General features: G+C 39.9%; 1 protein-coding gene across 26 annotated transcripts in view; it reads left to right on the top strand.

Annotated features, from left to right (window-relative positions):
* FSHR (follicle stimulating hormone receptor) overlaps positions 1-27,305 on the top strand; it is a 91,599-nt gene that overhangs the window by 45,648 nt on the left and 18,646 nt on the right. For 24 of the 26 annotated variants that reach the window (XM_085542739.1, XM_015856891.3, XM_032443700.2 and 21 more), the window contains exons 2-4: positions 846-917; positions 21,248-21,322; positions 21,722-21,796. In XM_085542739.1, coding sequence (XP_085398865.1) covers positions 865-917; positions 21,248-21,322; positions 21,722-21,796 — 203 coding nt within the window. In that variant the 5' untranslated portion in view covers positions 846-864. Of the gene's footprint in view, positions 1-845; positions 918-12,257; positions 12,322-13,350; positions 13,425-21,247; positions 21,323-21,721; positions 21,797-27,305 lie in introns of those variants that run through there. The other 2 variants (XM_085542740.1, XM_085542741.1) reach the window with 2 other exon arrangements.

Below are 27,305 nucleotides of genomic sequence, written 5' to 3'. Positions count from 1 at the left end.
GCAGTACCAGCCTGATTTCCCATTTCTTTAAGGTGCAGTAGATACTCTAATATTCTTTTTGTTGTTGGTGGTGGTTGTTGTTTTATGTTTTAATGTTTTGTAGTCCTTTGTTTACTGTGATAAATGAAGATGAGTTCAGGTTAACAACAAGGTTTATCTGATATTTCAAACATTTATTCTTCATAAAGCATTTTCTGTGACCTTTAAAAAATGATTAAAGTATTATCTTGGCCCTTATGTAATAGAGTTGTGTATTCCAAAGTTTCAATTTTATGGCATATTATGAACTAATTAGAAGAGAGACTGTGAGAAGCAATAAGAAGTATTAAAGTGGCACTGATGGGAGATACAAACTGACTCCTTAAATTATCTGTGCAGTGGGTTAAGGCTTATCTTGCACAAACATGCATGTAGCACCTTACTGCCTTGTTTAAGCAACTCATCCCAATCCAAACTCAACAGGGCTGCCTCATCCTGTGCTTGAGCATCTCTCAAAAGGGAGGATGAGATGAAAAAGACACAGTGCCCTCCAACTGTGCAGCAAAGCTGCAGTGACCAGGTGTTTATTTCTTACTGAAGCCAGCAGGGAACTTGCAACTCACTGATTGATAATCTTTCCCCAGAAGCACCAGAGGTAACCCAACACAGCACTGTAATTTTGGTCCAGGCAGGCAGCTGGAGTCCCACGAAGCCTGCAAACATTATAGCTGTATTTCAGCTGTGAAGCCTTCAGGCTGGAAACTCTCCTTGTATCAGGGATAAAGGTGTCTCCTGTGTTGGCAAGGCTGCCATACAGTCCTGTTTTGTGAACAGTGAATAATCACCCCATTTTCTCTTATTTTCAGGAGATTTGTCCTCACCAAGATGAGAGTCATTCCAAAGGGAGCTTTCACAGGACTTCATGACCTAGAGAAAATGTATGTATTTTGTCAATATTTATCAAGACACAATCATTATACTTTAAACAGCAATTTCTGGTTACAACTCCTTCTTTTACTGCCCGTGAGTAACCCCTGTCTCTAAGCTCCACTTAGTTTCATCTTTCTATTTAAGAAAACAAACAAGTTTTCCATCTTTTAGCTTATGTTCCAAAGCACTGTTGTCACAAATACTTTTTGTATCAAGTAGCTGGGCTGCCCTTGGTGAAAGGAGTGGTTCAGCAGGGAGTGCCATTGCAATTGCACACAAAGAGTTGCAGCCAGTGTCTGGGAGTATGTGAGAAGCTTCTTGCACAGGATAGCTCTGAAATTCTTAGAACATAGAGAGAGCAAGCATCTACTTTCTGTGAATTTTACAAGTAAGCCCGGAGTTACAATTATGAGCATTTTCGATGAACAGATGTATCAGCTACCCATTAGTCTGCTGTGGTGAATGCATTGAAGCCCTGCAAGACAAGGAAGAAAATGCTTGATCATATGTTATAACAGCAAAGGGACTAGTGCAATAGGAGGATGGTACAAAAGAAAAAGTGCTCACCTGTTTCTGAAGATCTATGCTTGTGATAGAAACTCCACAAGGAAGGGATCTCCAACCAGAGATGCAGCCAGGGTCCACTCCTTTACCTGCACTCCCAGGGCTGATCTGGTCCTTTCCCCAGGTGATCAAACAGTGGTTCAGGCTGGGACTCAACAGTTACTGTAAATACATTTCCTGGAATTCTTTATCTACCAGAATTCTACAGGTTAACTGATGCTAGCGTAAGAAAAGACAAAATTCAGTGTAAAATATGAGCATGGGGCATGTTGTATTTTTCAAAATTATTTCATTTTAGAAACTCATTCCGTGCTTGTACCTTCACTAGAGAGGGTTGCAAATATACTGTTTGTCCAAGAAGGGCCTGAACAACAGTGAGGAAATGCGCTTCAAGATCAGTGCTGTTTTCAGTTCTGTTTTTATAAGGGCAAAACTGCCTGCATTTCTCTGCGTTGTCTTCACCTTTTATTGCCTCGTGCTTCTGTTTAAGAATATAGAGGAAGGTGAGCACACCAGAAAGTGTAGGAAGTGAAGATACTAGAGGATTTCAATGGGTCTTGGTCAATAGCATGTAGAACTACAGAAGAGAGTATTTTGTTGGTGGTGGTTGTGGTTGTTTGTTTGTTTTTAATGAAAAAAAAAATAGAGAAAATAAAAAGTATTGTTTTCTGTGATGAAGAATCACCAGTTAGGAAAAAGATCAGTGCTGTGTCACCAGTTCCTTTGGAACTTGTTTCTTCCCAGTCATGCTGAATTCCTTTAAATATAGTCCTTACGGAAAAAAAACATTCAGCTTCCTAGACTGTGAAGTGGGTTGCAAAAGTGCTTTATAAGTTGCTCCCATTGTCTTTAATTACTCAGAAACCATATGCCAGATATCTATGAAATTAACCATTACACTGAATAGAATGTCTCTAAGTGGCGATTTATTGTTAGCCAAAATAATTACTAATGGAAATGAGCTCAGTTTGAAAGAGTATCTATGTACTACTAGAATGTGGTGAAGAAATGGGGACATTCTACAGCAAAATACCCTTGAAAGTGTGATAAATATGTAAATGAGACCAATCTACATCAACAAAGAATGCAGTATTTGCAAATGGTGTGGCAAACAGATGAAATCTGAAAAAGCTCACAAGTCCTAAACCTAATCCATAAAACGTTGATCAGAAATATTCATGATAACGTAGAGACCAAATAAAGTGTGTAATCAAATGATATATTTACACATAAAAACAGGGCTTTTGTAGGAAAGCCTCATTTCTCTTGCAAGATCATGCACAAGAAGGAAGATTAAAGCAAACCTCAGTTTATCTAAGGAATAGAGCTAATAATGGTGTGATACCTCCATGTGGTAAAATGTAGATAGCCTGATGTATACAAATGAGATACTTCAGTGTAGTATATGCATGTGTTCACGTAGAACTAAGCAGACTAAAAATGAAGAGTGTTAGTATCTCCTGAGTGTTACTGATTCAAAGTAAGAAAGAAAGTAAGAAAGAAAATAGTCTGTAATGTTTCCATCAGTTATCATCTCTAGGTGATTTCCAACAGTGTTTCGGACAATGAGGGAGGCTTTAAGACTCACAAATTGCAGGGAGCAGTCATCTTTGGAATCATTCATTGGGGATGAGCTGGTTGAGTGCAAGTTAAATCAAAAATTAATCCTCTATAATAATCTTAACTCAATTGAGTTTACATCCAAAGTGAATGAAGGCTTTCGAATACAGTGACCAGTAATGGTAGGTTTTAAGATAAAAGTAATTTAATAATGTTTTTTCAGTGTTTCTACTTTCTATATGCACTTCGGTTTCATCCTATACGCTCAAGCAACCAAGAGTTTTGAACAAATGCACTTCTAGTCTGACTCGTTTCATGGTACCCAGGGAATTCTTTTTTTCTTCCCATTTGTACTGTCCAAGGAATCTCCAGTATGGACACTAGGGACTGCAACTCCTTATGGGAAAAAAAAATGAGCGTGATCTTGAAGTGTCAGCATGGAGCACGTGATCTTCCCTCTCTCCGTTTTAATTACAAATCAAAATATTTGTTTTTATCTGTTGCCAAACAGAAATATTGGAAAATGAAGAAAATTGTCACTGGGATATTCATTCTGTTTTGTGATTTTTGAAAGAATGAAAGCCTACTTGAAACGCTTCCAGCTTGTGTTTTTCTTCTTGCCCACTTGGATTCCTTCAGGTACTGAAAAATCACAGAGTATCCATTCTGCACAGTCATAGAATCATGAACTAGTTGGGTTGAAAGGGACCTTTAAGGTCATCTAGTTCTGACCTCCCTGCTATGTCTTATAAGACAAAGTTTCCCCCAAGCCTTTTCTGGGGAAAAAATATTTTGTTAAATAAAATCTTCCAAGTTACAAAACACGTTGAAAGGTTGTAATCATTCAAGATCTCTCTTTGTAATGGAGTAACAATGATTTTATTTATTTTCTTTTTTAATTGAAAAGTATTTCAGAGACTCACAGATCTGGGGAGCATCTTAACCAGCTCTTTGCTACCAGCTGTGTAACTTATGCATACCTCTGCCTTCACATTAATTTAGCAGAAAGGGAAGCAGATTAGTCATTCTTGTTATATTGATATTTAGTTTGTTCCTAAGAAGTCTTAGCCAACCAGAACATGGTAGCTCTTCTAGACTCCTACTTAAATAACTTGTTTGCACTACCAGAACAGATTAATTCTCCAGTTACTAAATTAAAAGGCAACACCATGCAGGCACATACCTGGCAAGATCAATTCAACATGCTCTGCAGCTCCTATGTCATCTTCAACCCACACTAAAAGTACTTAATTTGGAAACAAAGCCTAATGCAATATTGAAATATTTCTTTTTATCTTGCTAAATCTCCTCCCAATTCTATGGTCTAGCAAAGTAAATTCTTGAGCGGTGGTCTAACAATGCATCATATTTATAGGAAGTTTGGTCTGATCCTCAGTAGCTGAACTAATGATGGGGAGGATTAGGATGTATTACTGCTCCAGGGGGAGGTGAATGCTTCAGTCCCAGTTGGAAAAAAGCAAACAGGAATTTTATTTCAAATCACAGGATGAGTGGGTAGTTTAGCTTAAGCGAGAAGGCTAGACAGCAATTTCATCTTCAAATCAGTATCTGGATGCTATCATCCATGCTATCAAGTAGACTGAGGATGTTGATCTCTCTTGGCTTTTGAAATACCCATATAATGATTTTTGGAGGACAAAAGAAGTCTGGCTGAGGGCTTCTGACATGCTCCTGATCTGTGTCATTAAGGAAAGATGTGCTATGGAATGCTGTTCTCTGAACAATGATATTGTAGTGAAGCAACAGTATTGCCTCACCCTGTGTAAGCCAAATAGCCTGTGCTTTTGTATCCTGAGGCCCAATTCCCTTGGAAGTTCATTGTCAATTACTTCTTCTTTTAAAAGATTCAAATTAATAGAATGATGCTTTATTTCATGATTTGCTCCCAAAATCTACAGTTTTGGGCAAAGGCAAATTTTAAGAACACAAACCATACTGTGTTCAACAGAGCTGGATGAGGCTGATCCTTTATGATCTCTGAAAATCCTGGAAAGTGTTAAACTTTAAGGGCTGAGAGACTGTGAAATGAAGTCTTCTATCCATGGAAGATAGCAGGAATGTAAGCACTAGTTATCTATAGTATCCTCATGATTCTGTAGAGAAAAAAAGCTTTGGATCATGTCTTTATCTCATCACTCAGGTCATTCGAGCCATTGCTTTTTTTGTTGTTGCTGGGACTGTTGACCTTGTGATTGTTCAAACAGATTCTGCTGGTCTGCTGTGACCTAGATACATTAGCAGCAGCGTATCTTGTATATGGCAACCAACCTGATGTATGATGTTAAAATCTTTCTCCTTTGCCTCTGTAACCTCAAAGACAAGTCATGCTTTCTTATTCAAAATGAGTTAACATTAATGTTTCATCTAAACCAAAGTGAGGTATGTGAAAACAGTGAAAACCATTCAGGAGAATATTTTGAAGCATGTGCTAAGGTTACCAAATCAAGGAGTAACTTGCTTCCCATGAGTGGGGAAGGAGCAAAGTTCTTGGCTTGATTTTAAAAGTCTCATTGGGAGACTGAGTAGTAGAAAGTGACACTGGCTGTAAGTCTTTTTTAGCAAATTTGAACAACATGGCAACTCAGTGGGTAAACAATCCTGACCTTCTTCAGCGGTATCCATCAAAACTGCCAGGGTTAGCAGCTGTCTAAGGGATGTCCATCACTCTCTCTGCTCCTGAAATCAGTTTCAATCAGCCCAAACATGATTCTGTAACACAGCAGCATATGGTCCAAAAGGAGGGAAAAGAGAGAAAGGCAGAAATTGTACAGTCACCTAAGGATAAGCAATCTATGTCTTCTGCTCATAAAAGAGCTGGCTGGCATGTCGCCGTTTCTCCAGGTGTTTTGGCATAATGTGTTGTGTTCTGCCTCATTCAGTATGTAAGGGGCTGTGATTAAATGTGACCATTAAAGCTGTTCTGAGAAAATAGATTTAGTGTAATCAGGACATTTGGAACTTGTCTCTACGTAGGAATTCCTTTCCTTTTGGAAAGTTTTCCTATTGGAAAACTCTACTAATTTTTTTTTTTTGTAGGAGTTGCTGTGATGATCAAATAAAGTAGTGCTTGCTTACAAAAATATTTATTTACATCCCTGAGGTGAAAGGCAGATGCAGTGCTTTCTGTGTATCAAAATATGTACCAAATCAGGTAAGGATCATGCTTTGATAACAAATACTCCAGGGTGAAATCTCAAGGTGTAACTTAATGGATATTGAATTCTAATTTATATTATAGGAAATTATGTGTAACAGTATGCACCCTAAGGTCAAGGCGCAAAAATAAGTAGGCTACTGAATGCATTTAAATGAGTCTAAATATGTAGTATCTCTGAGGGAATAGAGGACTACCGTTCAAAAACCTTAAGACCAGTAACCAGTAGAAGCAAAGAAATGGAAAGTTCAGGCTGGCATTCCAAAGAACAACTCTTTCACTGGGGCCACTGCTGTGGTAAAGGACTAAGCCTTTCATCTCTGTAGTTTAACCCTGTGTAAACTAATAGTGACCACAGGGCTGCCCAGCCACCACACACTGGTATGAGGGCTGTGAGCAATCACAGGAATTTTCCAGGTTCCAGTGGGTGGACTCATAAGTCTCAGATGCTCCTGTCCCAGTTGACTGTCTACATTTAGTAGTGATTAGCATCTCTTGTCTGTACTGGAGGGGCTGCTTGCGCTTCAGGTCACTGATTCAGCAGCAAAACCATGTAAAGGAGCTAATCTTGCACTGCATGCATTCCTTAGCCTGACAGCATCCAAGGTGTCAGTCTTTATTTGCCCATTGCTGTGCTCTGCTCTTTTGAAATGGGTTCCCATAAATGGGATTTGATGGAGAGCAGCCATGCGAGCTTCTCCCAGGGCACCAGTAACATATCATCAATGGAGAAGCTGGGCAAAGCACTGAGTTTTGCAGCTGTTTCTCAGCATGGCACTGAGTGGCTTAGGCATATTTCCTTCTAGAATGAATGTTATTGCTACAAATGACCACTCTCTAACCTTTGCAAACATCAATCACAGAGGGCAAATTTTAGTGTCTGGCACAAAAACATACGAGGTCTGGTAGGTTTGTAATTAAATTTATTTCTTCTGAAAGTAGAAGCTGTGTTATGTGTTCTAAATACAATGTAATGAGCCGAGACTAGGGTTTTTTAGTATAATTTATAAATGTTCTGCTGCATCCTCACCTGGCATTCTAATTTTCCCTGCCAAAGTTTATCTGTGGAAGAGGTCTTACATTTGCTGTTATTGTTGTCGTCTCTTGCAGTTACAAACCAAATGAAATGGGTATTTAATATTCTTGTCAGTAAGTCACTTCTGATGTCAAAGAGAAAAGATTTTAATTATGGCTTTGTAATACTTCAGTAAATGCATAGTCTGATCTAAAAGTTTTACAAATACTTTGGTGGAAAAGAAAAAAAAAAGACAAAATAAAAGCACTTGAAAGAAGTAGATAAGAATTGTAAAATCGATTCATTATATCCACATCAGCATTTTTTAGCTTTCCTATTTAAAAAGTCCCAGAAAAGAATACAAACATTTGCATACTTTAATGGGAACATATTAGAGTGCAAAAACAGTATTCCATAACTCTTTCTGTGTGGTTTGGTATCCTTGGTATCTTGCTTTCTTTGATAGAACATATTTAGAAAGGGGGGAAAAAAAAAAAAAAAAAAAAAAAAAAAAAAAAAAACATTTTGTTGTTACTTGCTTGAGCAAGAATGAAATCTATGGGAATTGTTAGCATAATCTTTATTTGTTAGCAGTGTTAATATAAAGCCAGCATTAGAAACTGAAACTCTGCTGCTCATATTTTCTTGTGATGGAGTACATCTCCAGCCGCTGCTGCAGGCGGATCTTCTTCATGCTGTTGTAGAAGTTGGGCAGATCAGAAGAATCGTCTTGGATATCATTTCTTGTCCCTGCTTTATGGTTGTCTAGACGCAGAGACAGTTAAAGCAAGAAAAATGGAAATCCATTTTCCTGAATATATGCCAAATATTTTAATGCTTCTCCCCAGTGTGACATGTTCACATTACCTGAATTCATAAAAGTTCAGCTGGCGGCCAGTCACAACTGGTGCCCCTGAGGTCTCAGTACTGGAGCCAGGTGGTAAATGATAGGAAGGGAAAAAATGGTCTCAAGCTGTGCCAGTAGAGATTTAGGTCGGGTGTTAGGAAAAATTTCTTCATGTAGAGTGTGGTCAAGCACTGGAATGGGCTGCCCAGAGAAATGGTGCAGTCCCTGTCCCTGGAGGTATTTAAGAATTGTGTGGACGTGACACTAAGGGACATGGTTTAGTGATGGGACTCTGCAAGTTGGGTTGATGGTTGGACTTGATGATCTTGAAGGTCGTTTCAAACATTCTAGATGAAACTTGTTTGAAGAAAACAAACTTCTTAACATGAGCCAGCAGTGCGCTCTGGCAGCCCGGAAAGCAAATGGGATCCTGGGCTCCATCAGGAGAGGGGTGGTCAGCAGGGATAGGGAGGTGATCGTCCCTCTCTACTCTGCTCTTGTGAGGCCCCATCTGGAGTACTGTGTCCAGGTGTGGAGCCCTCAGTACAAAAAAGATATGGAGATTTTGGAAAGGGTCCAGAGGAGGGCCACAAAGATGATCAGGGGGCTGGAGCACCTCCCCTATGAGGACAGGCTGAGGGAGTTGGGTTTGTTCAGCCTGGAGAAGAGAAGGTTGCGAGGTGACCTCATTGCAGCCTTTCAATACCTGAAGGGAACTTACTCCCAGGAGGGGAGTAAACTCTTCGAAAGGGCTGATAATAGCAGGACTAGGGGAAATGGTTTTAAGTTGAAGGAGGGAAGATTTAGGTTGGATGTTAGGGGAAAGTTCTTTACTAGAAGGGTGGTTAGGTCCTGGAACAGGCTGCCCAGTGAGGTTGTGGATGCCCCGTCCTTGGAGGTGTTCAAGACCAGGTTGGACAGGGCCCTGGGCAACCTGATCTAGTAAATGTGTATGTTTGGTGGCCCTGCCAGGCAGGGGGGTTGGAACTACATGATCCTTGAGGTCCCTTCCAACCCGGGTAATTCTGTGATTCTGTGATTCTGTGATTGTTCATTCTAGAACTCTACAAGTCTAAGACAACATACGTGGAGAAAAACAGTTGCTTTTTTATGTGTTTAAACATGGGTTCTGAATTCACTCAAAACGAAGTTTAAGGATTGCAATGTATAAAAGAAATAGAAGTTGTAAGCCTAGTGTTCCAAAAACCCACCATGAGGAAGTGATGAGAATGATTGTTACTGCCTATTTTATTGCTATAACTGGAGAATTGCATTTCAATTAGAACTGTTAAGTGACAAAAAAACTGCAAGAAATAATTCACACAGTGAATTATTTGGCTATGGAAAATGCATCATGACTGCTGATAAGAATCTTCTTGGTAAAAAGCAGGAACTGCAAAGGAATCTCAAGAGAATTACTAGAAAAGGGCTTCATTCTACTGAAGAGAGAAAAATCTAGAGTCTTGTGGGAAAGGGAATAACTAAACATTTCTGAGAGAACTCAAACACTTGCATTTAGAAGTACAGATGTTGCAGCTGCTCACTTCATTGTGAAGCACCTCCATCTCTGCTGCCTGGCAGACTTGCTGGTGTGAGGGCCTGCAGTCCCTGGCGCACCACAGTGCTGTGTTGGTGGGAGTCTGTTGGGGTTTGGGTTAAGGCATATCCTGAGAGGCACTTAGGCTGTGTACTTCCAGGCATATTCAGTTTCTGGATGTGGTTTAAAAATTACTGCTGAAAAAAATAAAATTTTTATATATACATATATATATATATATATATATATACATACATTACTTTTTTTTTTTTATGGAAAAGTTTTGGGTTTTTTTTCATCATAAACCAGATTTTTTGTTATTATTTTTTTTCTATTGATTGTATTTCAGTGTGTTTCTAATGACGACACTATACAAGTGCAGAAGGTGTGACCTTGTTCCTGGCATACTCTAACTGGGATCTTCTTCAATACTTATTCGTACTTACTGTTATTGTTCAATGTTTTTTGTCACAGAGGGGAAGGTTGGCACCAGTTCAGAAATGGTAATTCAGTTTCAGGAGGACTTCAGAAGCACTATTCAGTCTGCTATTTATTTTATCTATCTTTTTATTTTAGAAATAATGCTGGTGGAATTGGCATGTTGCAATGGAGAATTGCTTCCCATTGCTGTACAAATGCTGATAGAAGCCTCAGCATTTATGGAAAACAAACACCGAGATGAAGTCAAGGCATTTATTTTCTAAGCAGGAAATGTTGTCTGACAACGTTATATTGCACAGCGTTTATTTCTATAATGCCGAATGACTGATGTGGATTTAATCATTAGTTTGATGGGTGTTTTGCTCAGTGGAGAGGAAGTTGGGCATTTCTTCATTATTAGTGAGCCGCATTTTGATTTTTCTATAAAAGATGCTGCTATTCTCTGTTCATCCCAGGTGTAAATCCAGAGACTCGTTGCACATATTGTTTGCTTTGTGACCAAGCCAAGAACCATTTGCTTATAAAATAATGTGAATATTTGTTTGGATTTCTTGAACAGAAAAGTGTCTTTTTATGAAGATCTCCACATATGTGCTTGATTTTCCTTAAGAAAATAATGGATACCATTTGTGTGTATCATTTGTGACTAAAGCGCACATGAATGAATATATATGCAGACAGCAGAAGATTAGGAGCTGAGGATAATGCCATGCTGTTGACTTTCTTCCTTCAGACCCCTGTCACTGAAAACTACTAATGCCAATTGCTGAAGGAGGACATTGTAGAGAATGTTTCTGGAACAATTATGGAATAAGTTCTCCAGATGGAGGAAAGAAATACTTGGTTCATCCTATTCTGAGGAGAAACGCATGTAATACATAATAGTGAATAGCTGCCCAGTGCTGATGCTCAGCACAAACTCCTTGAATGTTTTCTGTGCGTTACCTGTGTGCTGTGAATTTTGTCCACTAAAAGGAGTAATGCAGAATTTCATTTGTGGACTAAAGTAAACTGCTTCTTTGTTATTCAGAGACATTTACTTTTGTCTTGCTTGTCTATTCAAGAGTACAAAGAATGACATCTTTATCTGGAAATATTTATTCTTTCTGGTGTAATTATGACGTGAAGGTGCTCATTAGAACATGTCTAATCCTTTTGTGAATCTTATCATTCATTTTGAATGAGATTTTATGATTATATGCTTTTCCTTTTAGTTTTCTGTGCTTTTAAGACTTCTTGTACTGGATTCTTAAACTTTTTTTTTTCTCCCACTCGCGCTGTGAGAAGGGAGGAGCATGGTACAGTGAAATGGATTTATTATTTACTACTTCAGTTCCCAATTACATGATGCTCCTTAGGAAAAGTGACAGCAGAAGAGCTCCATGGAGGCAGAGGGATAGTACATTTCCTTTGCAGCCTAATGAGCATGTTCGATGCAGAGCAGCTTTAAGCTACTACAAGTAGCAGGAGTTTTGCAGTCAGGTCTGGAAATATGCCACTCAGGGACTGCACAGAGGAGCAGCACTGGAGGTAATGAATGTGGTTTCAGGGAGGTCTGGGCAGGGCTTGGAATAAGTCACTGAGGATCTGTAAACCTTCTCCAAAGGTGCTGGATGTAATGAGAGAGGCGTGTATGAACTCTCTTCCATTCTCTTCCACCTAACCAATTTCCTTTGAGGTTTTTCTGCTTTAAAATTAATTATCCTAGTTTATATTTTAATCGAACCTGTCTTTTTTGAACTTAAAAGCCTTTTTTCCTTCCTGGGAACATTCTATACAGAGGAAGGTTGAGACAGATTGCATCAAAGCTGGCTTGAAGTGTTGTCACACAGCACTATCCAGACTTCCTTGCCATAATGATTTCACTGTATAGGCAGCTTTTGCTCTTCCACTCCCTGAGCCCCGACCTCTTTGCAGGGCTGAGCTGCAGAGGAGAGATAACCTCCAGAAGAAGAACATCGGGCAGAGCTAAGTGGCAACACGTTTGTACAAAGAGGCAAGTAAATCAATCACGGTCCATCTGTCCCAGCCAGCCTCATGCCTGAACATAACTGATGACACACACCGTTTATTTAAAAATAAGTTGGGTCTGTTTTGGTGTTTTTTTGCCTGTGTTTCTTGGTAGCAGATTTAAAAGTGCTAACGAGTGGCTTTTCATGAGCCTTCATCTGTCAGTGCTGAAGAGCCTGTTTTGTGTTCCCTAGGCCCAGAGTACCTCTGAATAGCACACCATGTTGTCATCCAACTGTGTTGCCAGGCACAGTGCTTATGGGGTAAGCGGTAACATGTTAACGGACTGTAAAAATACGGGGCAAATTCTGTCAGAGATTGGCAGTCACTCAGGTCACCAGAGGGAGATGTTTCTGATGAGGTCCCAGCACTTGTTTAAATCCCATTCCCATGAACTGTTGAGCCTCACTTTATTTCAGGTTTCATGTAGCCTTTCCATGTAGGATTGTTGATTTCAGATGTAGGGGAGCTGATAAATATATCCAACATATTTATTCTTGCACTCTGATAGTGTGAAGTCGACATCATTCCCAGCAATGTGATCACAAGGCATCTTTTTGTCTGCAAATCTAGGGATGCTTCTATTCTTCATAATTTGTGAACCTGTTCAGGGGTTAAAAGCTTTCTGTAGTCAGGTAAATGGCAGGAGTATCCTTGGTCATGACTCCTTTTGTTCACTGAAGTGTGAACAATAGCAACCATGCTTTGAGGAAGATGGGCCGGGATCCCACTCATTCTATTCTAGCCATTAGCGACTCTCAGTAGCCTTTTTAAAACTCTGCAGAGCTTTCTCCAGCACTGACCTTGTCTAATCATATTGATTGTTACTAACTGAAGGCTAATTAGGAAGCAAGTTGCTATGGTAATCCTTGAGTCATACGTATAAAGAGAAAATACTGCTAAAACCACCAGTGCGTGGTGACTATTATCTTAGTTAAACAAATTAAAAAATATAATTCATTCAGATTAATTCTGCAATTCAAATGGAGATGCAGTATGCAACGAGGAAGTTTTTTTTTTTTCCTTGCTACTACACTTTCGTCTTTTGCAACCATTTTGTTCTTTCATTTGTTCTATTTTCTGAGTTATGCATCATTTTAGGACAAAATTGAGTTGGGGTTCTTCATCCCACATCCCCAAACCTTCCTCCCACACAAAATATGTCACAAGCTTCCTGTGACAGGAGGATGGCTCAGGGGCAGAGGATAATAGGACTCAAACCCCCTCGATTTCTAGGTCATTTTTTCATATCCAGTTCGTGTATGTGTGATGGATGGTTTATTTTCACATAGGTAAGTCGGTGCTTTGCATGCCATGTGATGGTGATCTCAGCCTGTAGCCTCAGGAGATGATGATTCACTACAAGGTATGACTGCTGCAGCTGGCTTTAAATCAGAAGCCTCTTTTGGCCGTACTTTGAAATGGCTCCGCAACAGAGCTGGTCTCTGTGGGTGACTGAGCTCCACTGTGGGGCACTGTGGGAAGGTTGGATTGCTTTGGCTGTGCTGTGGCTTCCCTATGGATAGATGGAGGACTTAACTAAAGTGAGATAACATCTTTCCATTTTGTTATTAACTAAATGTAAACCAAAGGAAAATCAATGACCCTCTTCCCTGTGTACTGAGGGTTCTTTACCCTCTCCTTCGGCACCTTGCTGACCAGTCAGATCAAGCACCAAGTTCAACTTTTCTGATCAGCCTCCATCCACAGGTCTTTAACTTCAAAAGAGGGAATCTTTCAGAGGGAAACATGGTAATGTTCCATTATATGTACTAAACTTGTTTACTCATTTTCCTATGAAAGTCAGATACTCTGGATTCAAAATATGCATTTTGGTTTTAGAGCAATGCAAGAAACAATATAGAACTTACCCTGTAGTTTTTAATTTGGTACTTAATGTGCACAAAGCATTCATTTAAATTCAAAAATTAATTTGATGCTTTTGAGTGTATGTATTTCTGTGCCCCTTTGTGGATTGAGCCATATGGTTTCTAGAGACAACACTTATGTAGACATAAATAGAGGAAAAAAATGTATACACGTTCATCTAAGATGTAGAGTGCTAATGAAAATACAAGGCCAGTATATTAAAGTTAATGGGCTTCCATGCCTTTTGCTTGGAATATTAAACCTCCTTCAGTCTCAACTAAAGCAATGACAGTAATCAGAAATTAGTTTCTATGAGCCTGGGTATATATAGCATAGTTACAGCAGAAATCCTTCATATGGTTTGGGAGCAACCTCCTTGTAAATGGGGTTAGATGTGCAGAAAGGCTTATGCTCACTGATAACAGTAATCACCATCATGTGGCTGTCATTTTTTATTGCTTTGATCACAATATTCTATACATACACAAACATTAAAGTATATTAATATACCAGATTTTCACCTGAGTTTTATGACATATTCTCTTTCCACTATTAAGTCTTTCTTACCTGTATGCAGTTGTGTAGTGTTTGCAAGTGTAGAGGCTTATTTATGTCATGGAAATCCAGTGTCACAATCAGGTAAGTCAATCTAGCTGCACTCTTGTTCCGTACAGCTTTTACTTCAGTAGTTGCTTGCTGGTGTTTGTGTTCTCTGTTGCATCCTAATACAGAGAGAAGTTTAGTTTTAACTTTGGAAGCATAGAAGATCCCTTTCCCAAGTACATTATATCTGAGTGCCCCAATCAAGTACATATTTTTGCAGTGGGGTCTTGGCTGAGTCTGGAGCTAAAGCTCAGGAATAAGAGCTTATAGGGTCAAGGCCTCCCTTCGAAAGAAAGCATAGGAATAGTAAATAGTTATTTATGAAAGGAACAAACGGATGCAAACAGAAGAGGAGACAAAAGGAAATCTCTGGGCTGGAAAAAGATATTTTGCAGGGATTGTGTAACACTGACTAAGGGACAACTAAATCCCTTCAGGAAGACATTTGAAAGATGTAGCAGATGATGTTAGCAGCTGGAATATAATGTCTGTATTCATAATTGAATTTCACATTAGACAATGCAAATATATTTCTCACAATGGATCAAGTCAGGAGGTTTTACTTTCATTGAAGTGAGTGAGACATACTGCATGGTGTGCTCTGGTGGATATTCAGAGTCCTCTCATAAGGTTTGGGAACATTTTTAACCAAGGAGTGACAGTGGTGTGGCTTTTGTTTTGACAGTTTCCCCTTTCTGTCTAAGAAGTTTATTTGTACATATCTGAGGCACTTACTATTGTGAATTCCCCTGTTTCTATAATGCACTGGATTTAGTAATGAACAGCTCTCCAGAGTCACCTCTTGTTGTGTGTATGCACTTATATTAAACACTTCAGAACTCTGTTAAGTTGTCTGGGAACATCTTCTTCAAGATGGTCTCTTTGAAAAGGCTGTCAGTTGACTTAGGGTCCTAGAAGCCAATGTCCAGGACAATCTGGGCTGGTGATATCTTTTGATATTCACTCAAAATGAGTTTGAGGTCAGGCAGAAGTTGGTCTTCTCAGGAGCAGGGTTTTCAGTTTCCTCATTCTGACGCTGCCCTAAGTGATTATCTGTGGTGTAACTCTCTCATCTGCCCAGGTCATTCTCAATAAAACTATTCATCATTAACTGACTACCAAAGCTAGGAAAGAAGCAGTAAAAGATAAGTGGCAATACACTCTACTAGCCCATTTCCATGAAGGGAGTTACGAGACAGGCATAATGCTTGTGTCAGCATATCTGAACAAGGAGGACTCTTTCTCCGCTGAACAACTGCTTTCTTTACCACCAACTCTAAAGAGCCTCTGGAGCTCACTGCATTTGAGAAAGACATACCACTGCTAGGGTGGGTGTTTTTATTTTAGAGAAAGCTTTCTGTCTTCCCTACATCTTTCATACTTAAAGGGAAAATTTAGTGACTGTCCTTAAATCAGTTGGGCTGTCAGTCAACAGGTACACCTGCCCCAGTGTCTGTGAAGCACCAGAATGCAAACCTCTTTCTCTGGGCTGCCTGTGTTGATAGGAAAGACAGAGAGCTAGTGGCTCATTTCATTCAGAATTGGTCCAGGCTGGGTCCCTGCCTCTTTTAAACTGTTTCAAGATGTAAGACCCTCCAAATATATACTGAAAATCTCCTATCAAACTGAAATCTCAACACCTTAGTGAATATTGTTCATTAGGTACTTTTGCTTTATAGCTACTATTCAGCCATTTTCCCTGTAGTTTGCACCTTCCAAAACTGCACACGTGGCCACTATAACTCCCAGTCCTCAGCAAGGAGAGTCACATCAGCATTTCTCTATTCAGAGAATCTGGAACTGCTTACTCGGAAGAGAAGTGGAGATTCGGAGTTTAATTTTCGACCAATAAAGCAGCCACAGGAGTGCAAATATCCATCCCAGATGTGAAGTGAAGGGACCGTGGTGCAAGGTCAGCACGTGTACTTCTGGCTTCAGACTCTGGAGCCTGCTTTTGTGCTGAAAGCTGCCATTTCTTTCCTCCAAAGACCTGGTCATGATTTGTTTGACTTACAAGGCTTCCTGTATTTTCAGTTTTACCAACAACAAGCCAAAATTAGTATAAGACATCCCCTCAGTTCTACAGTATGAGAAGGTATCTATCCCCTCAAACTGCACTCATTATAAAATCAATTCTTATAACGATGTGGCTTCTGTAGCTGTGTTTGGTCGTTATCAGCTGCAATTCCACAGACTAATCGCATGCTTTTTCAGATTAGGCAGACCGGTGTAATACTGTTACATGGACAATTAATTTAATGCAACCCAACTCTCAACAGACTTTCATCTGGATTGCTGGCATGGTGCTAAAGTACTGATAGAAATAAAAAAACCCTTTGCTTCAGCCTGCTGTGCAGAAATTTGAATTATATTTCCCATGCCTGAATTGATTTATTTGAGAGTGTGATGCTGTGCCCTTTGGAGAAGGAAGGAAGACACAATATTGGTGCTTCCTGATAACCTCCTTCAAAGACTCAGGTATACGCTATTTTGTTCCAAGTGTGAAATCAGTATTAATGCTCAGCTGGTGAAATGGGCATACTGCTTATTCAGGTCAGTACAGTGTGCGTGTGTTCCTTCAGAGAAGGGAGGGGATGATGAGGAGAGTCAGTGTTTGAATCCATTTTTGAAATGCCAATAACTCTTAAGATGTACTGGCCTGTAACTGCCTGGTGTTCAATGAATCATGGTAGGGGGACAAGTTTTTCATGCGCACGAGGAAAGTGACGTGAGAAAGTATCAAGCATCTATTTTTAAAAGGTCAAAAAGGCCTCTAATATTTTCAAGAAAAATAGCTTTTCTTTTGTAACCTGTTTAAATCAATGCAGTAGCATTTTCCAAAGGAGATTCCAGACTAGCCTGTTTCTGATCAGACCAAAATAAGTAAGAGGTCTTCAGTCCCTTCTGCATCAAGACTAGTGTACCAGTGCTGCGTGCTTAACTTTTTCATTCAGACTTAGCAAAGGCTGTTTCCAGTGAGCTCACTCAATGGATCCTGATTGAAATCCACCGTTGTAGTACAGAGTGCTCAGGGCGGCCATTTGCACTACGAAGTGGTACCTCATACCTTCAGTATCACTGTGGGTCATTGAAGGCTGCAGCAGGGTGAATAAAATTCTGAAGAATTCACAACACATAAAAGAAGAAAATGAACTCCCAAAAGCCAAAATGCACGTCTGTGGTGTATCACAGGAAGTATAAGGTGAGGAAATCAAGGGTATAGCCAGTGCACATATCTCCTTTGCATCAGAACTTAAGGAAAACTGCAATTGTTTTCAGGGAATGGGTCACACGCAGCACTGCAGAGGAGGGCAGTGTGGCTGAAGAGAGGCGAAATTTCCCCTTACTGCTGTGTGCCATGCCTGTGTGTGAGCAAACAAGCACTCAGAAGACCTTGATCCATAGGGCCGCTAGTCTGTCAACAGGGATGTGAAATGCAGAAATCCATAAATCCTCCTGCAACCACAAGCATCATACAGCTGAGCTCATCAGTCAGGCACCCATTGCCCTGTCATTGACTGCTCTGCCACTGATACTACAAGGTCATTGTGCTCAAGAGCGAATGTCACCACGCACTGTGTAAGGGACTCCTGCTGTCATCTGCCTCTAAGCTGCCATGAGCACACTTCTTACAGCAGTTTCCATGTTGTGATCTGTATTAAACCTCTTCCTCTCTAGAATCACAGAGTCACAGAACAGCCCAGAATAGAAGGAACCTTGGAAGACCATCAAATCAAATCTTTTATGGGAAAAAAGGAGCCCACATGATGAGATTATCCAGTACCATGTTCAACTGCATCTTGAAAACCTCCACCAGATCCTTGGGGAGGGTGTCCCAGTGAGGGGTTGTTCTCACTGTAAAAATTTCTTTCTTACATCAAAATTAAATCCCATTTATACCCATTGCCACTTTGCTTCTCCATGTGGCTCCTTATGAAGAGAGGGCCTCTGCTCTCTATGGACACCATTTTAGTACTGCGATACTCTGATGAGGTTTCTCCAGAGCCTTCTTTTCTACGGGTTGAAAAGATACGACTCCGTCAGTCTTTCCTCAGCTTCTCCAGTCCTATGATCACCTTTGTGGCCCTCTCCAGTCTTTCTGCATCACTTTTGAATTGTGGAGACCCAAACTGGACACAGTTTACTTGATGTGACCTAACAAGTATTGAAACTATGCTTGAGAAGATGCTTAAGCGTTGTACTGTACTGAGGTCTCAGTTTTGGGGGCTGGGGAGTGCTTAGATCTATTTTTATAAAGAAATTACTTCTGATTATCTTATGTAGCATCTATTCAAAGGCTTGCATGTATTAGAAATTATGCTCAAATTGCTGTCTAGATTTGGTGTGATAGCTAGCACTGGAGCTAATAGTATCATTCATTACAGACAAACAGTGTAATAACAGTCCTATCTTCTCTCGTGATGACATATAACAAGATATGCATTATGAACAATCCTCTATTGATGTGTTTTTATACCGTAAGACAAATCTCGTGCACAAATACTGGCCTTTTTTCTGTTTGTAGTTCCCACTGCAGGCATTATTTGCTCTCCTCTAGAGAGGATTTGACTCTGCTGAGTTGGTTAATTGGTGTTTGGGTTTTTGATGATCAGGGTATGCCTTTACCACTCTTTACCAAGGAATAAATTGTTCTCAGAAATCACGCAGCCAAACACAGAGCAGTGCTGCTCCTTGCTTGCAGTGTGTGACTGCTCTCCTAAACTGAGTCATTCTATATTTCTCCTTACCTGAGTGACCACTTGTAACAGGTACATGGAGACCAAAAGGCCAAGAATAGCAATGGCCTTCTGTTAGAAAACAGCACTCCCATGCTGGGAAAAGGCTCAGAAGCCTGACTCCTTCCTGAAGAACTTAAACTGTAGAGTATGATGATAAGTAATCGATCACCAACAGGGTTTTCTGGGGGAACTTTAGCAGAGGATGCAGGGTTCATGCAGGGTTGTACTGTCAAATAAATACAGCATAGTGAGTAGCAGATTCTATTCGATACCTTATAATACGTTATTTTGAAAGAAAGCAGGAAAAGAGAAAAAAGCCAATGCAAAATATTTTGGTGGGTGCATATGAGTTAATTCGTTGTGGTGCAGCACACCAAAGGCAACCCCAGATCCCTCCCCAGTAGTGAGGACTTTGGGAACCTGGGCTCTTATCCTAGCCCTACAAGGGACTTGCTGCAAGAGACCAGAACAAGTCACTGCTCATTTAGTGCCTGTTTCCACTGCTTCCCTTTGTCTGCTTCAGTGGGAAGCTTTCCAGCACAGCATCCCTTACAATGACTGTGTAATTTACATAGAGTGGGGGAAACCAGTGAAAGCATTTTGTTATTGCTTGTGGATAAAGAGGGATATCCCAGAGCAGAGATCAGGACTTCTTCTCTGAAAGCCTTGAGATATAGAGGGGGAACTACTTGTTAAAATAAAAAATGCCGAGCCACCGACTTGTTTTTCTAAAGCAGAAAAGGTCAGATGAACAACATCTTTCTTTTGCAAGGCTGTTGTCTTTAATGGGCAGGTGATTTGCCAGGTACAGTTCAGTTGTTACTCAAGAGAAAGTGGAATACTTTTTTTACTTACTTGCAGCAATCTTTGTGATTACTTTTTAAACATAGACTCGATACTCAGATAATTATAATATAATCCATTATTTTACCTCGGGCCTGTCTGAATCTATTTGCAGCTATCATCATTTCTAAAGAACAAGATACCGAAGAGCAAGGGATAACCACTTTGCAATCTGTTCATCTAAGATTTCATTCCAAAGATGTCTGCAGCTGTAATAACAGAAAAATCCAATAGATAATTACAGTATCATCAGGTTGTACTTGCAGTCCAGTATTTACTTCCTACAGCTGATCTTAGGCTGGGCATTTTTGCACCATTTTGAAAAATGGTCGTGGTGAATCTTTTGGCATAATTATTTTCACTCCATCTTCAATGACACTACCAGCATAAGAGATGTAATCAGGATGGGTTGTACAGCAGCAATTACCTCTGACTTGCCAGGGGGATTCTGAAATCTCTGAATCATACTAAATAAAGCCTGTGCTATCTGTTTGCCACTCTACAGATTGAGGAAGAAAAGATATATGCCTCTGGACTAGCAGGAGATGCATCTGGCGTGTTGATAACAGCAAGCTGGCCATTTTTGTTCCTCAATTGTGTAACTACAAGAGGGTATTCACTGTACATAGAAGAGATCAGACAGGGGGTTCACCAGGGCATGGGATTGTTCTTGATGTCTGTGCTGCTTTCCATTTGGATCTGTCTGCTCTTGGCTTAATTTTAATCTCTGGGGTTTTCATCAGGTCAATACAAGAAGCACGTCCTACAGCTTGAGGATGTGTCCTATTTCTTGGGAACTTTTTAGACTTGTTCTCTTTCCTAATTAACTTTCATCTCCTGAAAGTTAAAATATTGCATTAAATTTCAGTTGGTAATTAGTGATGTCAGATCTGCAGTAGACAGTGGTAGCTTGGCCTCGAGAGGTGTACTGTTCTGGGCTGCCTTAGTTTGCTTTGGCTGGCAATTCCTATGCATTCCTGAGGTGTGTTTTCTTATCTATTGTACACCGCCTTTTTAAAACAGATCTGTAATTTAGGAACAAGTTTCTTCTGGATTTTTTCACTTTTCCATTGTCTTCCTCACAGTTTAATGAAAGCACAGCTTGAAATATCTTGACTTTTCAATTATTTTTCAGAGAGATCTCACAGAATGATGCCTTGGAGATCATAGAAGCAAATGTGTTTTCCAGCCTTCCCAAACTACATGAAATGTAAGTAATAAGCAATCTAAATTCAAAGGAGAATATTATAGGCAAGTGTCACAGACTTAGCAGTTTGGTTCAGGCAAGTTGTGAAGAATTTGTTGCAATATAGGAACACTGGAAATCTCACTTTGTCTTTTTCATCATCTTAGCCAACATTCGCATTCTTTCCCTTGTCAGCTTATACCAAACCACTTAAACAACTGCCAGTATCAAGAAACATTGGGGTTTGCTGGGTTCAGCTGCTCTTTGGAAGAAGTTCTGCTCTCATAAAACAAAAAAAAAAACCCTCAATACGCAGTACCACAACATCCCTGGGCAACTATACATATTCTAGCATGCAACCACTGATATTTTAAGATCTAAATGTTCACATATTTCCTCTGATGTTTCATTTCCCTGTTGCAGAAGAATCGAGAAGGCCAACAACCTCGTGAAGATTGATCAAGATGCCTTTCAGCACCTTCCAAGCCTCAGATATCTGTAAGTCTTCTTGGTCTTTGAAAGCACTATAATGATCTTAAATTATACATATGTGTTTCTATCCAAGCTGTGCTGAGCACTTCACTAAGACAAGATAATGTTCACTCTTCCCTCGCTAGTTGCCTGTTGATGATCTACATTTTCATACTCAGGCTCGTATGTTGTCTTCAGAAAAGCTGAAGGTACTATTCTCAGTGGAGAATCCACGGAGATTCTACAGTGATATCCAAACACAAAATCTTTGCGCTTTTCTAAGCAACATGTTGAAACTAAGTGATGAGAAAAGGATTGATGCCTTTATTTTATTGCTATAAAAGCAGTTCTTTGAAATTCCTCTTGAGAGCTTTAGGACAAAACCTCATCCATCTTTGCCATGACTCTGCCTTCTGTTAAAATTTGTGCACATGATCTTAACCATTCAGATTATTTTCTTTAGCAATTATAGTGCTATAGCAATAGTTTTCATTGACATTGGTTGTGAGAAGATTAAAACCTCGGAAAGCAAATGCACTGGTGTAAGCTATACATTTATTTTATTAGCCACCTTCATCAAGAATGCAAGTTGCACAACTGTGGTTGCCATATTAGATCCCACGGTGTTGCCATATCAGATCCCATGGGGTTGCCACCATGATTCAGTGATAACTGAATCCATCCTTAAAGTAAACTGCTACTCAGAAATATTTTCGCATTCTTAGTAGTAGTAGGGATTCTCTCTTAGTAATAGGGAAATAAAACCTTAAGTTTGCACTCTCAGAAGAAGAAACCTTGCACCTTTCTCCTTTGGTTTCAAGCAAAAACTTTCAGACCAAAATTTGATGTGAATGATTCTAACTCCCCAGCTCATTGAAATTGCAATTGCCAGTGTGAATTTTCTCCAGCTGAGGATCTAGTTTGCCACTCAAAATGTATAGCACAGCTTCAAATTCCTTATCCCAATGATATTCCTTCAGATTTCATATTTTGCAATAAGTTGTCATAAAGTTTAGACATATGGGATTTTCTTATCCTCATCAGGGATGAAATGTTGTCCATTGCTTTTGATTAGTGTAAAATAGCACTATGAGCAGTGAGAAACATGCTCCCCTTTTTGAACATTTGTCACTCCATACTTCTCTGTGCATTGAATCAAATGTTTAGAGTTACTTTTTGGTATAAAAAATCAGCTGCAGTAGCTCTACTATGATCTCTAGAAGCAACAGATTAAAAAGAAAGAGGATTGCTTGTCTAACTAGCTATTACCCTCACCTACCCTTTGGCCAGTCTTACCCAGCTTTCCAGGCTTTTCCAGAAACACAGTGATTTGGTGACTAGAAAATTTCTTCAGGTTTTATTGACATCCACTTCATTCAAGTCTGTTTTAATTCCAAACCTTTCCTCCAATCTAAGTTGATAAAGTCCATCTTTGCAGATTTATATTGTATACTATTTCTATCCTTATTTTACACGGTGAAAAAGACTCTTCCAAGAATGTAAATAGTACAAAAGATGAGTATGAACTGCTGAATGCGCCTTTCAAGCTAATGATAAAATTGGAGGTAGCTCCATTGTGGGTATAAATTAGTGTCACATCATTGGCTCTAGTGAAGCTACATCAATTAACATCACAGGGATTTGGTCAAAACAGTTTTATTGAAACAGATTTTCAGCAGTATCTGAGCTGTGTTCCCCATCAGAAAAGGGCAGATGAGCCTGAATTAGCAGTGTAGGAACTTGCTGGACTTGCAGTTCGCTCTCAGATACCCTGGCATGGGGGGACAATCCCTGGACATACAGGAACTCCTATCCTGTGCTGCATTATCCACACCAGCCATACAGATGGGTCTTGAAAGAGCTATACCTCTTGTTTGTTACTCTAAGGAACAACTGCTTAGGGGTGCCTACAGCTAGACCAGTGATTGATAACAGACTGAGCACTGGAAGTCATTTCTGAAGAAGTGACTTCTACATTCCTTTGCCTGCCCTGAGATACAGGGCATGTTCCCTTTTCAGCTAATCCTGCCTGCATTACTGGAGCAGAACATGACATCCCTGTAGGAGTCTTCCAGTGAGCTGGGTTTGATGCTGAGTTATGTCGTACTCATATCATCTCTATGTATAGTCACTAAAGCAGGGGTCTCAGATCCGTGCCCACCACTGAGCTCGCTGTTGTTCCTCCTGAAGTTTCCAGCCTCAGTTGCAGCATATGAGATGAGATGTGTGTTTTCATTCCTTGTGACAGTGCCATGGCAATAATGGAACTGTTAAAATACATTTCAGAAAACACTGCAGAAAAAAAAGAAAGAATTATTTACTGGCAGTTTTGGGGGAAAGAAAAAAAAAAAAAGTATTTGATACAAATTAATCAGTGTTAATGCCTGAGATAGAGGCCAGGCACCATGCCCATGAGTTTAAAGACCTTTGCCGTTGTTGCTTGCAGGGCTCTCTCTGTGCTGCTTCAAAAATGCTTGCATAACCACTAGATCATATTTATGGGCAGGCAAGAAGATCTGGCTAATGCTGTCAGTCCTCTCATCAGCTTTATGGTCTCGTTACAGCCACTGGCTGTTGAACATTAATACGCTTTTATCTGTGCCAACCCGAGTACAAATGCATTCTCCACCTGATCCACTCCCTTTGCCTCTTGAATCATCATTACTGGAATAGCAAAAATGCTACGGAGAGAAAAATACTTTAAGACAGTGTTGTGATCTCCTAAGCCTTCTAGAAAAATGCAACCTAAACTTCCTTGCCAGTCGTTTTGAAGCTGTGAAGTGGGTTGTTAATTGGTCTTCTTGGATATATGCCAAAGAGACAGACTGCTTCAAAATGGTAACTTGCTGACCTTTTCATCAGTACAAGATTATTTGTCTGGCTCTCATGAGGGAGAGCTGTGGCATTGTCTCTTTAATAATGCAGTGATGACTTTTCAAACCTATTTTCTTGCCAAAAAGTAATCTATGTCTTTTTTAGGTTCTTTTTTTACAGTGAATACATCAATGTCCTGCATTAAGAGATCACATCTTGAAACAGAAAGATTTAAATATAAGCTTTTTTTCAGATGAATTTTTAGGGCATGAAGCTCGATTGCTGGTGGGAAGCAAAATGGAGGCCATGAGAACCTGTTTGACCCTCAGTGTATTTTGTAGTGCGGAGGAGGCAGCCCAGCTCCAAAGGCTTGTAGCTGCTTCTACCTGCTGCCTTGTCTGTTGGAGGTCTTGCCACACAGATGCCTGGCATGCTTCCTAAATCCAAACTGTATTTGTTGGGGACACAGCTAGGCATGCCTAGCAGAGATGTCCACCTTGTCTGCAATCAACCATGAAACCTTTTCTCGGAGGTAGATTTACACTAAAAAGAAGTGACATTCCACTCCTTCCTTTTGCATGAGAACCTTCTGGTTAAAGACCCCCCTTCAGCAGTGTCTGCTATGGATTACACTCTGCTTCATGGATCATAGGCTCAGTTTAGCCTACAAGACCCACTCCCATGTGTCAGAGAGCTCTCTTGCTGTAGTCAGGCCCACATGCAGCACAAAGCCACTAGCATGATTAAGGGACACATAAATAACTCTTCCTGGGTGATGCACTATTTCATTGCTTACCTTGTGTTGGCAATTTAGCAAACATCCACAGTAAGTCAATGAGCTGAATGAACAAAGTGCCAGTTTTAGTCAGAGTAGCTCCTACCAACTCAGTTTAAAAAGAGCAGGGAAGTTGCTATATCTGGAAATAAAGCGGCCAGAATCTTCCAGGAATTCACTTCTGAAAGACTTTTTGTTCTCTGGTGATCACAGTGCAGTGTTTTGGGTTTTTTTTATGTGCTGACTCCAGTAAGCCTTCTCAGAAAGACAATTAATGCTTTGGAAAGCAGCCATCAGCGATTTGAAGCACATGTTCTTACTGAGCTGTTTAGATATAGCAAAGGGGAACTCAGTTTAAGCTCATATTAAAGAGGACATTTGTTTAAAGCGAGGCTACTAAGGATGTGTACGTTATATGATAAAGATATTGACAAAACTGTGCTGCAGTAAAGTTATTCAGTAAATTGGATTATCTACATCCTAACGAGATTATCCACTTGAAGGCCTCTGGAGATTTGCTGGTGGAATAAAAAGAGGAGAGATCTAGGCCACAGACTAGCTGCATGTTTTTTTGGTTCTTTTTCTGAAATTAATTAAAAGAACATCCTCTCCTGTTCCTAACCACTGTTCTGTGCCTCTGTGCACTCAGTACCTCATACCTGTAGATCTATTTCAGTACAGAATCTTCTATGATTTGTCAGAACACTTTGCTCTTCATCCCGCCAGTGTAAACCAAACCCTGAGCACCTTGGTATTACTGGGAAGATAGGACTGTGGCATCACCTAACTTGTTTATTCATACATATATGAATATATGAAAAGCATAGAATTTCCACTGGCATTGCCTGAACAGAACATGTTTAAGTACCATCATCTTTCATTACAGGAACAAAAGGATCAAGATTTACTTGGGAGAGTAAAATGGATATGAAAGCTTTTCATGTCTTCTCCTCAGTCCTGCAATAGCCACGCACTATTTGGCAGCTGTTTTTGTCTTCATTTTCCTATTAAAGCAAAGGCATGCCATAATTTGTATTAACAAGTAGCTCTTGAAAAGAATTGCGTTAATTTTAGTATATGACTCATTTAAAATGAAAGGCAGCTTCCAGACAAAGCCCAGTACTTGTCCGACGTTTAGAGAGTGTACTTTACAATACTATAAGTGTGCATTTGCGGGTTCTCCTATTGGTTCGAACTTCTTTGGCTAACTCCTTTCACAAGCGCAGAAGTACTTTACATAATTGCAGCCTTGTGAAATCCACCTGTTTCATTAATCACGCTTTCTATTTAACCGTATGTAATAGTTTTCCAAAGGCATTTTTTAGAGCTTTCTTGGTCAAAAGTGACAGCTGTGATTTTTAAGCTAATGCAATGTCAGACCACTCTGACTCCCGGGATAAAACAGTTACTGACATTTCAGCAACGTTTTCAAATTGGCTTCATGAATATTCACTACACTTCTTTATATACTATTTTTCCTATGTATAATGCAATGCTTTTTGTTACGAGGTAGATAACCAGTTGGCTTTTCAGTGTGAACCTCTGAGGATATCCAGATACCACCTCAGAGAGCTCAGATGAGTGCTTACGCAAGTGAATGAGTATTTCACAGACCTTTTTGGTCCTTCTGGATGTGGTTGTCATATTTGTCTGTTTCATTTCAGTTCATAAAACCTGAAAGTTTGAAGCTCTTCTGAAATAATCTAGGTTAATAATAAACATAAAATGAGTGCTGTTACTTTTTGCCCGGTCCCAGGTGGTGCTTTTCATCACCATTCAACACAATCAGCTGTGCTCCCCTTTTCTTTCCTTAACTTGTGTGGGGGAGAACTCAGCTTGTGCTTCCAATAGAAACCTTTTTACATTAGGGGGCCAAGTTTCCTCTGGACATACACCATGTATGTGGCTAACATCAGTTTTTTTGCTGCTTCCATGTTAAGTTCAATG

The sequence above is a fragment of the Coturnix japonica genome, chromosome 3, assembly GCF_054131305.1.
Source record: "Coturnix japonica strain WE chromosome 3, WE-NBRP24, whole genome shotgun sequence".
Taxonomy (NCBI): domain Eukaryota; kingdom Metazoa; phylum Chordata; class Aves; order Galliformes; family Phasianidae; genus Coturnix; species Coturnix japonica.
Note: the sequence above shows the minus strand (reverse complement) of the source record. Positions and strands in the feature narration are given on the sequence as shown.